The sequence below is a fragment of the Asterias amurensis genome, chromosome 11 (genome assembly GCF_032118995.1).
Source record: "Asterias amurensis chromosome 11, ASM3211899v1".
NCBI lineage: Eukaryota > Metazoa > Echinodermata > Asteroidea > Forcipulatida > Asteriidae > Asterias > Asterias amurensis.
This window is the reverse complement of record NC_092658.1, coordinates 4,154,972-4,167,839: the sequence shown is the minus strand read 5'-3', so window position 1 is coordinate 4,167,839 and position 12,868 is coordinate 4,154,972. Positions and strand designations below refer to the sequence as shown.

At 37.0% G+C, this 12,868-nt stretch overlaps 1 protein-coding gene across 6 annotated transcripts in view; it reads left to right on the top strand.

Annotated features, from left to right (window-relative positions):
- The first annotated feature begins 2,544 nt into the window (after positions 1-2,544).
- Positions 2,545-12,868, top strand: part of LOC139943761 (LLGL scribble cell polarity complex component 2-like) — a 99,534-nt gene continuing 89,210 nt past the window's right edge. For 4 of the 6 annotated variants that reach the window (XM_071940547.1, XM_071940548.1, XM_071940549.1 and 1 more), the window contains exons 1-3: positions 5,295-5,496; positions 6,732-6,892; positions 9,040-9,137. In XM_071940547.1, coding sequence (XP_071796648.1) covers positions 6,797-6,892; positions 9,040-9,137 — 194 coding nt within the window. In that variant the 5' untranslated portion in view covers positions 5,295-5,496; positions 6,732-6,796. Of the gene's footprint in view, positions 2,710-5,293; positions 5,497-6,731; positions 6,893-9,039; positions 9,138-12,868 lie in introns of those variants that run through there. The other 2 variants (XM_071940546.1, XM_071940550.1) reach the window with 2 other exon arrangements.

The following is a 12,868-nucleotide window of genomic DNA, read 5'->3' as shown; positions in this document are numbered from 1 at the left end:
AATAAACTAGCGAGAAGCGCGTGGAGGCAAGGCCCAAAAATTTCGGGCATGTTTGTTTTTTTCATGGCGTTTTCCGAGTGTGCCTATTTTCTTGCAAACCAAAGTTGCCGTACTTGAAGGTACTTACTCAAAGCAATTGTTACGTAGAAACTTACTTGGTAACGAGCAATAGCGAGCTGATGGTAGTATTAAGACATTCGGATCCATTTGAAGTAGTTTTTGAGAAAGAGGTAATTTCGAACTAAATAAATAAAAGACTTCAGCTGAAGCCTTTTATTAACCATTTGAAACAAGGGTGTTCTTTAATAATCTCTGGCAACTTCGATGACCAATAACTGAGACCACGTTCACAGGTTTTTTTTATTATACATTTTTATGTTAGGATACACCAAGTGAGAATACTGGAAGTTGACAAGCAAACGTGTCCAGTGCCTTTAATATAAACAATTAAACTTTTCCCCCGTTAAGAAAAACGTCCTTGCAAAAACAAATTAATTTATGTTAATTTAATTACAAACTTATTGTCAAATTCAATTCTACTGCACTTAAAAGTAATAACAATATAATTACTGTGAGCGACACACGTGCGAGACATTATGGAGAACCCGCAACTGTAGTATAGTTCAACCTTGAACTGCCCAACGTCGCGTCCACACGTGCTCCAACAAACAATATGGCGCTCATAAAGCTTATCTACACCAAAATTGTGTACAAAAGAAAAACCCTTTATCAGCATAAGCAGTTAGCAATTCAAGGAATCTAGAACACCGGTTTTATGCAGCTGTATGTTTCATTTTCAAATTTGTGTATTTAAAAAAAAAATGAATTGCCATTTTGCCTTTGTTTACAGAAGAGGATTGTACGGACTGCAGGCATGTGTCCTTTTATGACTCAATAGAAATTTTTAAAAGTTGACCGTTACCTTTGACAATCTTAGTGACCCAAGGAACATTTTTAGTCACTTCATGTCAAGTTTAGAAAACTGAGTATAACGTGAAGGGAATCATTGAACACACAAATTATAATATATCATGATCACTATTGGAAATCGCATGATTTCATTGGTGATGATAATGAGTATGTTTACCCGGTGTTTGTGTTACCAATGCCACTGGAGTAAATAGAATACCAACGTGTTTTTCGCAATTGTCAACGCTCGCCCTTAGTTTGAAGTGAGGTTCCATTAGGCCATAGAGCAATTCTATGAATATGGGCCTTACAACTTCGCCGCAGATTTAAACGCACATTTCATCCTGTTTTCTTATAAAAAGCTCACACAGGTACAGATAACTTAAATAATTCGTTGAAACAAATTTTCAATGAAAATCCCACCGATAACTTTAAAAACTGTGCCAGACGAAGTAGGCCTATGCGCGACTGAAACACTTCAGACCCACACGATATAAAATAATACGCCCTCTCTTGAAACATATTAAAGGTAGTGGACACTATTGGTTAGTTACTCAAAATAATTATGAGCATAAAACCTTTCTTGGTTACAAGTAATGGGGAGAGGTTGATAGTATAAGACATTTTGAGAAACGGCTCCCTCTGAAGTGTAGTTTTCGAGAAAGAAGTAATTTTCCACGAAGTTGATTTCGAGACCTCAGATTTAGAATTTGAGGTCTCGAAATGAAGCATCTAAAAGCACACAACTTCGTATGACAAGTTTTTTTTTCTTTCATCTCGCAACTTCGACGACCGATTGAGCTCAAATTTTAACAGGTTTGTTACGTTATGCATATTATTGAGATACACCAAGTGAGAAGACTGGTCTTTGACATTTACCAAAAGTGTCCAGGGTCTTTGAACCATGCAATCATTTTTTTTAAAGCCTACTAGTTTAAATAGAAATCGTATATAAGTTTGCCGTCTCCATGTGGTCGCTATGATCTGCTATTTATTATTTCAGTGTTTGAGTTGTGATTAAGGTGTAATCTTTTTGTCAAAACGTTTTGACCGTTAGAAGTAGTGTTTGCCAAACACAAACCCAATAGCTAAAAAATACAGGCATCGCTCCCTATAATTCCAATATCACAATTCTATGTTTACAGGATGAGTCATGCTTCTTTGTATTGTTGTGGACCCTGGAGCTATACCTGTATTTTAATAAAGTCTGGGTCATTTATCAATTGACCACTGTTGTTTGTTGTTGCTTGATGGGGGAGCAACCTCATCTATTCATATTATAACTGTCATGGGCTGACCAAAGGTCCGCCGATCAATACTGATGTGGACTGCTTGATATTCGGATATCAAATTAAAAAAGGGTGATTTTTTTTCTTCTTCCCAATCATCGCAATAATGTAATTTATTTGAATTGGAGTCAATATCAGGCTATTGATACTAGAGTTTAAGAACCACATTGTATGATATTAATTACTAAAATAAATCCTAAATTGTAAGAAGTTTGACACGCTCCTGTTACGGAACACCCCTTTGACGAATCGACTAGTCCATTGACGAATGTTTTTCTTTCATAGTTTTGTATACCACCGCACAAACACGACAGGTGTCTGAGGCGTCCCTAACAAACGTGGCGTGTTCAATGGTTCAATATCTACTACTATTAAAACCAAATTGTCCTACACACAGGAAGGATACATTATTGTGGTCTGCTGCGAGTAGTAGTCTGGAAATATAAAAAAAAAAACGCTGGGATTTTAAACAAAGGAATTTATATGATCGTGTTTTGCAGAATAAATCAAGGTAGGATTTCAGCTAATTTCTTCTAAAAAAAAATAAATTAATATTTGGCTTAATTTTGATTTTACCCATACACACATCGGTATTTTATTTTACGTTTTAATCTTAAGCTTATTGAATTTGATACAACTTCACAAATAATGTTAAATGAAGTTTGAATGCTTACATTTTGTGTTGACACAAATGCAACTTTGTGTTATAAAAATAAAAACATAAAGACAACCCAAAACCAGCAACCGGCAACTATGTGCAGATTGTTGTCCGCCGGTCGCGTTGGTTTAAAAGCCGTCACTGATTAAATAATGCGTTTTTTCATTTACTACGGTCCATGCAATCGATCACAAATATTCTAGTTCAGCCAATTGTGAAATATCACACCAGATTAAAAATTAAAAGATAGTACCGCCACATTTTAATTATGAGTCAAATTGTGCTACTATAGCATTCCAATAGCACCACGTCATCGTCCCGACACGTCCGGGTACACGTCCAAGGTACGCGGCTACCACGCGTCCCAACTCCGGTCTGGAATGTGTAGCGTGAGCACTAATTAATAAGCACGTACGGCCTGCCGCCGTTGACATAAATACCACGAACCCATTTTCGCCTTTTGGGGTTTTTTAAAAAGAAAAATGAATAAAGTAGCATCCATTTTATCAGACCACCATAAAGTAAAGGCAAATTATAGAACTCCTTCTATGCACGGCTCGGCTGTTGTCATCATTTGCTGTCTCACCTCCTTGCATAATTTGAAACAAATCACTTTTAGTTTTCTTGCGTTTTTGTTTTAAAAGTACGTCAGATTCTCTTCTTTTTAAATTGGAGAAAGAGGTAGCCTATATGAACGTACAACGACAATGGGAAACTTCCCCAACCTCCCCTCCCCACCGACCATTTCATCATAGACTCTCCATCAGTGCTTCTTCGCACGGTTAGGCCTCCCCCGTTAGCGCCCATTGAAGAGAGCCCTCTTTCTTATGTTTTTGAAGTTCCTTGTGTCATCTCTTCTATCGTAGAAGCCACAGCATGTTTTATGTTATTTATGAGTCACGATGAAAATATTCCGAAATACCTGAGTAGGCCTGTAGGCTAATAAGTAGAATTTGTAATTACATTATCTTAATCTCTGTGTAGGTGTATGCCTGCTAGTGATTAATGAATCCATCGTAAAGTGCAGCCTCTATGATTTAAACTCGGAAAACAATAACCGGAACTATTTTGTTTCTGTCGAAGAAGGGGCGGGGGGGGGGGGTACTCCAGTTATTGTTTCCCTCACCATCCATTTTCAGTAAACACTTTTTTTAAACGTCCCAAAGAAAGAAAACCCCAAATCAGCATTCAAAGCAAGGCTATTCAATTCAGTTCCCGTGTGTGGTAATGGCATCGACGATTTCTTGCTGAAAGTTTTCACTTTTTTTTTTTTTTTTTTTTTTTTTTGAGTAGTTTTCTTTACCAGTCAATGGGCCGTTTTGTAAGTTCTCTTCCCGGACTGACTGGAAGTAATGTTTCCAGTATCTAGAGGCGTATCTAATACAAAAGAGAAATTCATGCTTAAGAAAACAAAGCTTCAAATCGGGACTGATGACTAATTCCCAATGTTTGAATATAACACAATATAGCCTAACCTTATGCCTGCCTTCAGCGTAAAAAACTACTTAATTTTAAAGTTTTTCCTGCAGTCTGCAATCTGGCCCCCCCCCCCCCCCCTCGTTTGATATAGCCTTGTAAATTATCTCTGGTCTCCGCGGGTGAATGTACAATCAAGACAAAGGCGACTTTTGTCTTGAATGTATATTCATCAGAGACAATTTGCACTTTTTACAGAGCTATATGTACAGAAATTATTCACTGCTATGCTGAAATGAATGAATCACAAGTTATTTTTGTAATCTGAGTCTGACTCACAAGTAGTTGTTAAACGTATCGGGTTGACGGATGACTAATGAGTTGTCATTAAACTATCTTAATACAGTGGACGCATCAAAACATTATAATTATTGCCACAGACTGGAATAACATAAGCGGAAAAATGAGAAATAACAAGAAAGGAAACAAGTTTCTCAGGTTCCTGATAAATTAACACAATAGTCCTAATTATTATTCAAACTTGATTTGATGTGTTGTCATTCTCTGCAAAAAGCTGTACACGCACGTTTATTCTAAAATCCAAAGAACGTGTTTATTAAAAAGTACATCATAATAAATACAAAAAAATGACATCTTCATTAATTAAAAATTATTACACAGAGTATACATACGAAAACCAGTAGAAACTACCCATAGCCACTTGTCAAAATAATATTACAGTTATGCAAATGATACGGATCACGTGACTAGCTCTAACTGCACACAAAATGCGGATGAATACCCTTTCAAATAGTCACTCGTGGATGCATGTTTTCCAGAGTTAAAATACGTTGGAATTAGTCAAAGTATATTTTTAAAAGCTTGAATTTTAGTTAAGGTGAAGTTTAAATTCGTACAGGTAAGTTAAAATGCGTGTTTTATGTGTTGTTTGTTTTGGGCGGATGTATATTAGTCTGGTAGAGCGGTCAAAATATGAAATGCAACGACTGTCCGCTGATTGTCTGTCTGCTGCACACAACGTGTGCCAAATACATGTACTTTGTGCATGCAACAAATGCTGCAATAATAGCTTACGTGTAGTTTGCCTGCCGCGCCTATGGTGAATTTAGCACCGAACGTGTGTGTAAATGTGTCTGCATTCATATCATTATTTGCACACTTTGGAAAACAACACCTTGGCTCAGAATAGTGTGGTTGAAATAAGTAAGTACTCTTAATTCATGGTTTAATTTGTGTGATTTTTAAAGATTTTTGTGAAGGTGTTTTTGCAGGGTTTTTATTGTCGATCGTTTGTAGAAATGCATGTGCCATTTTGTAAAGTGGTTTACCGACCGTTTACGCGTGCGTTGTGTGTCAACCAGTGGCGGCCGGCCCAACCCACACTTTTACAGTACCCACATGTTACAAATACCGGGTGTCAAAATGGGGCTCGATCACTTTGCCTCAACAATCAAACCGTTTTAAGCCGAACAATCTACTTTGCATTTAGTTGTGTATTGTTTCTTAGACTTGCAGTTATTTGAGATAGCATATTTCTGTTTGAATGTACGATGAGTTTAAAGTATAATTTTGTACAAATGATTTGGCTTGGGTTGAAAAAGTGACGGGTCAAAAGATGCGTTCGCAATTTGCTTGACGTGTGGTATGCAGACGCATGGGTACTTCCATTAACCAGTTGTGGTATGCATGGAAATGTAAAAGACCCTGTAATCATGAACTGATAAAGATTATCATTCATTGAAATTTAATGAGAATCATCCATATGGATGGCATGCAAACAGGGCAAAGTGTGTTAAACTTTTCTGGATTGTCATTCCTATCAATTATTAATTGTTATATTTGTTTTAATTATTGTATTTTTAATTTTATAATCAGATTCAGAAGTTTTAATTGAAAGGATACCAAAACTAGTTTTAGCTGGCAATGAAGCACCTGGTCAGTGCCCCAATAAGCTGTTTTATTCCGTATTAAGTTTCTGTATGGCGCCACACTTTTTCATTTGATATGAAATAATATCTAATTTACCTCAAAGAGATAGGCCTGTCCCTTTTTGTATAAAAAATGAGCGAAAAATAGGGGAAAAGTTTCCGTATGGCGCCACCACTTTTTCATTCGAAATAAAATAATATAGTATCTAATTAACCTGATTGATATATCCCTTTTTGTAAAAATGAGTGAAAAAGTGGTGGCGCCATACGGAAAGTTATCCCAAATAGGTGCCGCCATACAGAAAATTATCCAATATTTTATTGCCAATGTTTCTTCGATAACACTACCAAAGTTATTGAGGCCTAGGTCTGTCAGCTTACAAAGCACACTCAAATCCTTTTCAAGACATTGAAGTGTTTTTATTGATGTTGGAACACATTACATAGTTTATTGAATTGTCACTTCACTAACTTTTGTTTTGTTTCATCTTTTTGTTTTGCAACTGACAGGATAAGATCAGTTCTTACAGTTTGGATCATTACGTTGGATCTCTACACAGTAGTGACTTGCAATCATGGCAAGCAAACTGAAGGGAATTTTCCATCGTAAGCACGCCGCGCCCAGTGCGGAACGCCAGAAGCTACAGAAAGAGCTTTTTGCCTTCAACAAGGTAGGGGTTCATTTTAAACGGGGGTCTGACATTTTGGGAGGACAAGTCAAGAGGAGAGATTGTGTGACTCTGGAAATTAGTGAGTCATGAAAGAAAATAATATAAATATTGCTGATGCAGTTTCAAATTTGAAACCAAGATACCTTAAACCAGAATAATATTTTAAATATCTTCTCTTTTTTTCTTCTGCACATTTCCCCTCCTTCTTTTCCTAAATCTAGTTTTGAGGTTGTTGTGATGATAAAAAAAAAACCTTCATCCTCCTGACTGTTTAAAGAACGTTGGGAGGTAGGAGGGTTACGATCATCGAAACTAGTTTTGGAGGGGCTTTCCAATTGGCATCAGAGCCAACTTTTACAACTGTAGAAAAACAAATCCAGCTTGTTGAATCATCGAGACCTATTCAAACAGTCCTCACTCACTGTATTCATTCTGTTTGTATTGCTAGCCCAAGAGCGTGATTTTCCATTTTTTTTATGTGGGTACTGTTTACACTAATCTCAATTTTAAGAACCCCAGTCGCCATTTCAGAAATGCTGGCTGCTTCTTACTGGTGCCCGGTAAATACTTGTTAGCGTTTGCTTCAAACAAATACTGTCTGCCCCTGCAGTACAAAGTTCTTGCATTTTGTCTAAACACACCAGACTCGTGCTCGTTTTCTTGTCACTTTAGACCCATGGGTCCCTGTTACAACCATGTATCAATAAACTTTACGTTAAAGAGATTTTGCGCAATTATGTTTTGGCATCTCATCTGCGAGTAAAACCACACATGACGAACACCTGGTAGATAGGGGCGTCTGATAGTTAAATCAATTAATCATCAATCCCAGACACACTGGAATAACGTTTTGCAGTATGCAGCTTCGAGAACAAAAACTGTCGCTGTCACTTTTTGCATTTGTATGGATGAGTTTTAAATTCCACTGAATTAAAAGACTAATTTTAATGACAAAGCCAACAAATTCTATAAGTCGGCCTAAATATTTATAAGCTACTTTCCGCAAATTGCTCAGGATATAATTTTCACTGTATACTAACGGATGGTTTTGAGGAAAGAAAAAAAACCCAGAAAACTGGTCCCCTGGATTTTTAACATTTGTAATACCCTGTTTTTAATATTTTTTTATTAGTTGCTTTTTGCTAGTATGATCATTTCTGGAGTTTCCCTTACTACTATCTCCCATTGCACAATCCATAAATGAATAACATGACACATGTAGCAGCAGTGAGTCAGACTTACTGAGCAAACACATTAGATCAGGGATGCAGGTAAAGTAGTGGGCACTATGCCAAGTGAAATCCCTCGCAGTCTGATGATAGGATTCATTCAGAGTCAGTGCGGGGATGTCAACGACCTACATATTGATCGTCAATTTAGTATTGACTAGGCCAACCTGTTTGTCAGCTAGAGTCAGGGCGGCAACAGCAATGATGACTTTATTATTTCAAAATATTCACCGCGAATGGTTTTTGTTTTGTAATTCAAACTGCTTTTTGTATTAAAAGTCTGTTATCAACTTGAGAGAGAGGGGAAGGGTTGAACTTGATAGAGCGTAAACAACAAGGTTGAAGGTCTGGTGATGCGTTTATGTAATGATCCTTTTTCAGTTATTGACATGATTGTGTCATTGAGCATCAATGTCAGGTACATGATCACTGATGTGTACCTTTTTGTGTGTACTTGTAGCAAAAATGACAATGGTACAGTATGTTGATAAAAAAATGGAAACAAGCTTCTTTCGTCAATATAAAAAAGGCAATGTTTTTGGTAGCATTATCATCAGTAACGGAAATCTTTACTGAATCCAAATTTACACAACAAGTTTTAAAGTGTTTAAAGCATGGCAATTCTCTTCCATCCATGAGCATGAATGTTGAAAAGATCAAATATGACAGGCAAGCAAGCAAGCAAGGAAGCGTGTCTAAATGAGCCAATTCCCTTGGAACTGAACAAAAAGCTCCCCTCAACTTGATTCCAGAGTGACACATTCCATGGTAGATTGATGGCACAAATCCTCTGACAATCCCGCATCTTACATGCTCCGCATACCACACCACTCTATGATGTATCATTCATGCCTGGTTTACATCTCCCATCCTGCCAATTTAATTTTAATATTTTGTTTCTCGTCTTTCTAATTTCAGACTGTTGAACATGGATTTCCTCACAAGCCAAGTGCTCTGGCCTATGACCCCAAGCTGAAGCTGCTCGCTCTAGGCACCCAGAATGGAGTCATCAAGATGTATCCTTTTTTTATGTATTTTTTTTTTGTGTTTTTTATTCTCGGGGATTTCACCCTGGGGTGTTTTGAGGAATGGCGTCAGTTCTCATCATCAACCAACCAAGGAGTAAGTTACATAGCATGACTTGAGGTAATATTCATCCTGTTTGAGGATTCTATGTTTTACCCATATTTGGTTCGAAATTAGTCGTGACATTTATTACTCACGATTAACTATTAAATTTGTGTCCTATACACTGTGTCTACAAACTGATTGCTATGCGCACCCACGGCCACACTTATAGTTAATTAAACCATATTGTATTTATATTGTACTTTAATGATGTAAATGCACCTTTGAATGCAAGGAATAAGAGGACTGTTTGTTAAGGCAGCATCTGGCAGCATACATTGTGGTAAATGGTACAGTACACGTATAACTTTTAATTGGTACAAACCAATAAAAAAGATTAAAGTGGTGTGTGTGAAATCATACAAAGTTCAGTGACATTGGCTGCAATTTCAGTCAAGGATTTCAACATCACTGAGTCATATACACTTTAGATTATTCATAATTCATCCAATCGCAAAACGTACAAAATTGAACTTTGTATGTTTGCATTTCCACCATGCGTATAACACCCCCCCCATATCAGGGAGACTTGGTAAATAAGTTATTTTCCCGCCAGAGTACCAAATACCACTTCACATTTTAAAGGCTCGCTAGTGCTTGTTTGCCCCACCGAAAAGCAGGAAAAAAAGTAGACAGACAAAGAAATAAGACAAACATGAGTCGCTTTGTTAATTGTTGTCTAGAGGTACAAGGTCACCTTGTGCGTGTCCTGGTAGTTATTGTTCATTGGTACTCCACCATGCCAGCCATTACTTATTGTAAAGAGTTGGTTCACAGCTTCGGGTGCTTTGTGTGAAGTAAAAATGCGTATGAGGATTTGTCGGTCGTCAGACATTGGTTTAAGAGAGTGCTGGTTTATATTTGTCCTATTTGGTTAGTCTTTGACTCTTGAACATGTCTAGGAGTGGGTGGTGCCTGGTGGTGATTCAAATTCAAGTTGGATTTAACTGAATTCTTTAGAGATTGTTTTATTGCTGTGATGAAATTTGACTCGAGCTTTGTGACACTCCACATGTCTTGCATTTTATGCAATCACTAAATGTTTCAAATTTGTTTTGTTTTTCTTTTTTAGTGTTAATCACTTGGCACTTAATGTTCCCAAATAAGAGCACATTTTAATTTATTTAAAGTCACCTGATGTTAGTAAGAAACAAGAAAACAAAACAAATTTCTACCCCATTCTATTACGCTTTGTTAAACAACAAATAATTTAAAGAAAAATTTTACCCATGGTGGCAAAGAGCCACTGTACAACTTTTGCATAAAAAAATTATGACTCGGGTTTAAAATAGCAAACAAGGACTGTACATGTTGGCTCTACTCGTCTTATCGATTAATCTGAAAAGATATGTAAATGTACTTCCCAACCAATAAATAACCAGACAGCTTTGACACAAACCAAGTTACTGCGCCAGGAAGTTATCAATTTAGTAATCGGGGAGTATGGATGGAGTAGATTAGAATCTCCATGTTTACTCAGTCCCAGTAGCTCACTCAATGTCAGTGGAAAGTTATCCCTGGGAAAGTTATTGCCATGTGGTGTTGTAAATGAAAGTGGTGGGAAAATGGACAGTTGGTTTTCAGTTTGTCCGTGGTGAATTATTACGTGTGTGGATTGTTGAGGATCAGGCTTTGAGTGGACCCACGTGAGCAGTAGCACCATACTGTAAACCTCTTTGAGAAACGTACTCATGTCGCAAATCTTTTCAAACTGTTGATGTTTTTGGTTTGTCCTTGCAAAAGTTCAGGACCCACTTTCCTAGACTGCTATTGCTAATAAAAAGCAGTGCTTAAAAACCTCTTATAATTTTATACAATAATAAGCAGGTTTTAGAGCAGTTAGAAGATATTCCATAGGGTTAGAGATAAAGGTCATTTTGGTGCATTTAAACTTTGGGTTTCAATCAATCTTTATGAAAGTTGGCCCAGTCTGCTACATGTATGTACTTGTATGCATGGGTGCATTGCTATCCTTTCCTTGTGATGCTGCATGTACTGTGTACATGTACAGTGTTCCTGAAATAATGAATGAATCGTGACAAGGGAGAACACAAAGAGAAACCAGGCTCTGCAAGGTCTCCTTTAGAGTGGAATGCTGTTTATGGCCGAATGGCAATCGTAATGCTGAATTTACTGTTTGAATAAACACCCAATCGATGACAGACCCTTGAATGGTCTCAACCATGGAATCTCATTCAGAAGTGTTGTTTGTCCAATGTCAGATTTGACTCCAGGATTTATTATAATGACGACTCGTTGAAGGTCCCAACAATAAAAATGAAGTACACAAGGGAGCATGCACCCAGTTATAGTTAAATTTTTTAGTTTCGACTGACTAGGTTTTGACATTAAACGCAAACCCTGTTAGCCCATTTTTACACGATCCCATCATAAGATTTAGTATGATTTATTTAGCACTTTAATACTTTCAAACTCTGATAGATATTCTGATGTGGTTGGTTGGCTACAATAGCACTGAATCTAACATTAACAGTTTAGGGAAGTGAGTTTGTCCAATTTGCAGCACTTGAAGAGTTAATGATTCATGTTGTTATTAGCCAATCTGGATTTCGTATCAAGACCATTTATTTAAAATGATCGTTCGTTAGCGACTAGACAACTTCTACATGCATCATTCTACACTTGGCTGATTCTATTGCATGTAGTCTCTACTACTTTACATGAACAGTCTGACCTGTATTAATGACATAACCTATGTGAGATTAATTACACTTGACTCGCTGTGAAAGGTGTGACCATGTGTGACTGATCTAGTCATGGCTGCTTTTTCTCTCAACACAAAGTGCACCATTTTTCCCCTCAAGGCAAGGAAGCTTTCTATCACACTTCATGTACATTACCATTGTTTTTTGTGTCCCCTGTTTCTGTAGAGTGTCAAACAAACCTGGATTCAGAAGTCTGTAGCTTGTTTCACTGGATGACTCATCCATTACCTGCCTTTGTAATTCCTGGTTTTTTTCCTCGTTTTTTTTTTTTTCCATTGAGGCGTCGTTGAATTGAATTTGAGATGAAGCGCCGTGCTTGTACAATGTCAAATGCAGCGACTTTTAGGTAGAAAAGGAGGTCGTTGACAATGTACTGTATTGCTTATTAGGATGGGAGGCGGAAGATGAAAGACATCTTTTTTTGGGGGGGGGGTGTTGATTAGAATGAGAATCTGATATTGAGTTAGACGATAATACTAAAATGATAATGTAGTACATTGTAACTGGTCTAATTGGGACCTTTGTTAAGGTGTTCTCAAATAAGTAGATATTTATCAATTTGAATTTGAATTTGAATATCTGTAAATTGCATACTTGAAACATGGAGCAATAAACTACTTGAAAGTTGTTTGAAAAAAATACCATAAGGCAATGACTTATTGTGCACAGGTAAATTTTTGATGTGTTGTGTACACATGGCTTGAAAGTTAACTTCCTCCAACGAAAAACACCTAGATGTCCATTTATTATGTTATAGAAATCTGTGCGATTTCTGAGTACATGTGTGTTGACTAGTTTTGTATGTTACAGGGTCAGCATTATAAGGGAGTTTTTCTTTTTTCTTTTCAAGTATTATACCCCATCCAAAGACCCCCAAGCCTTGTTTTCAACAA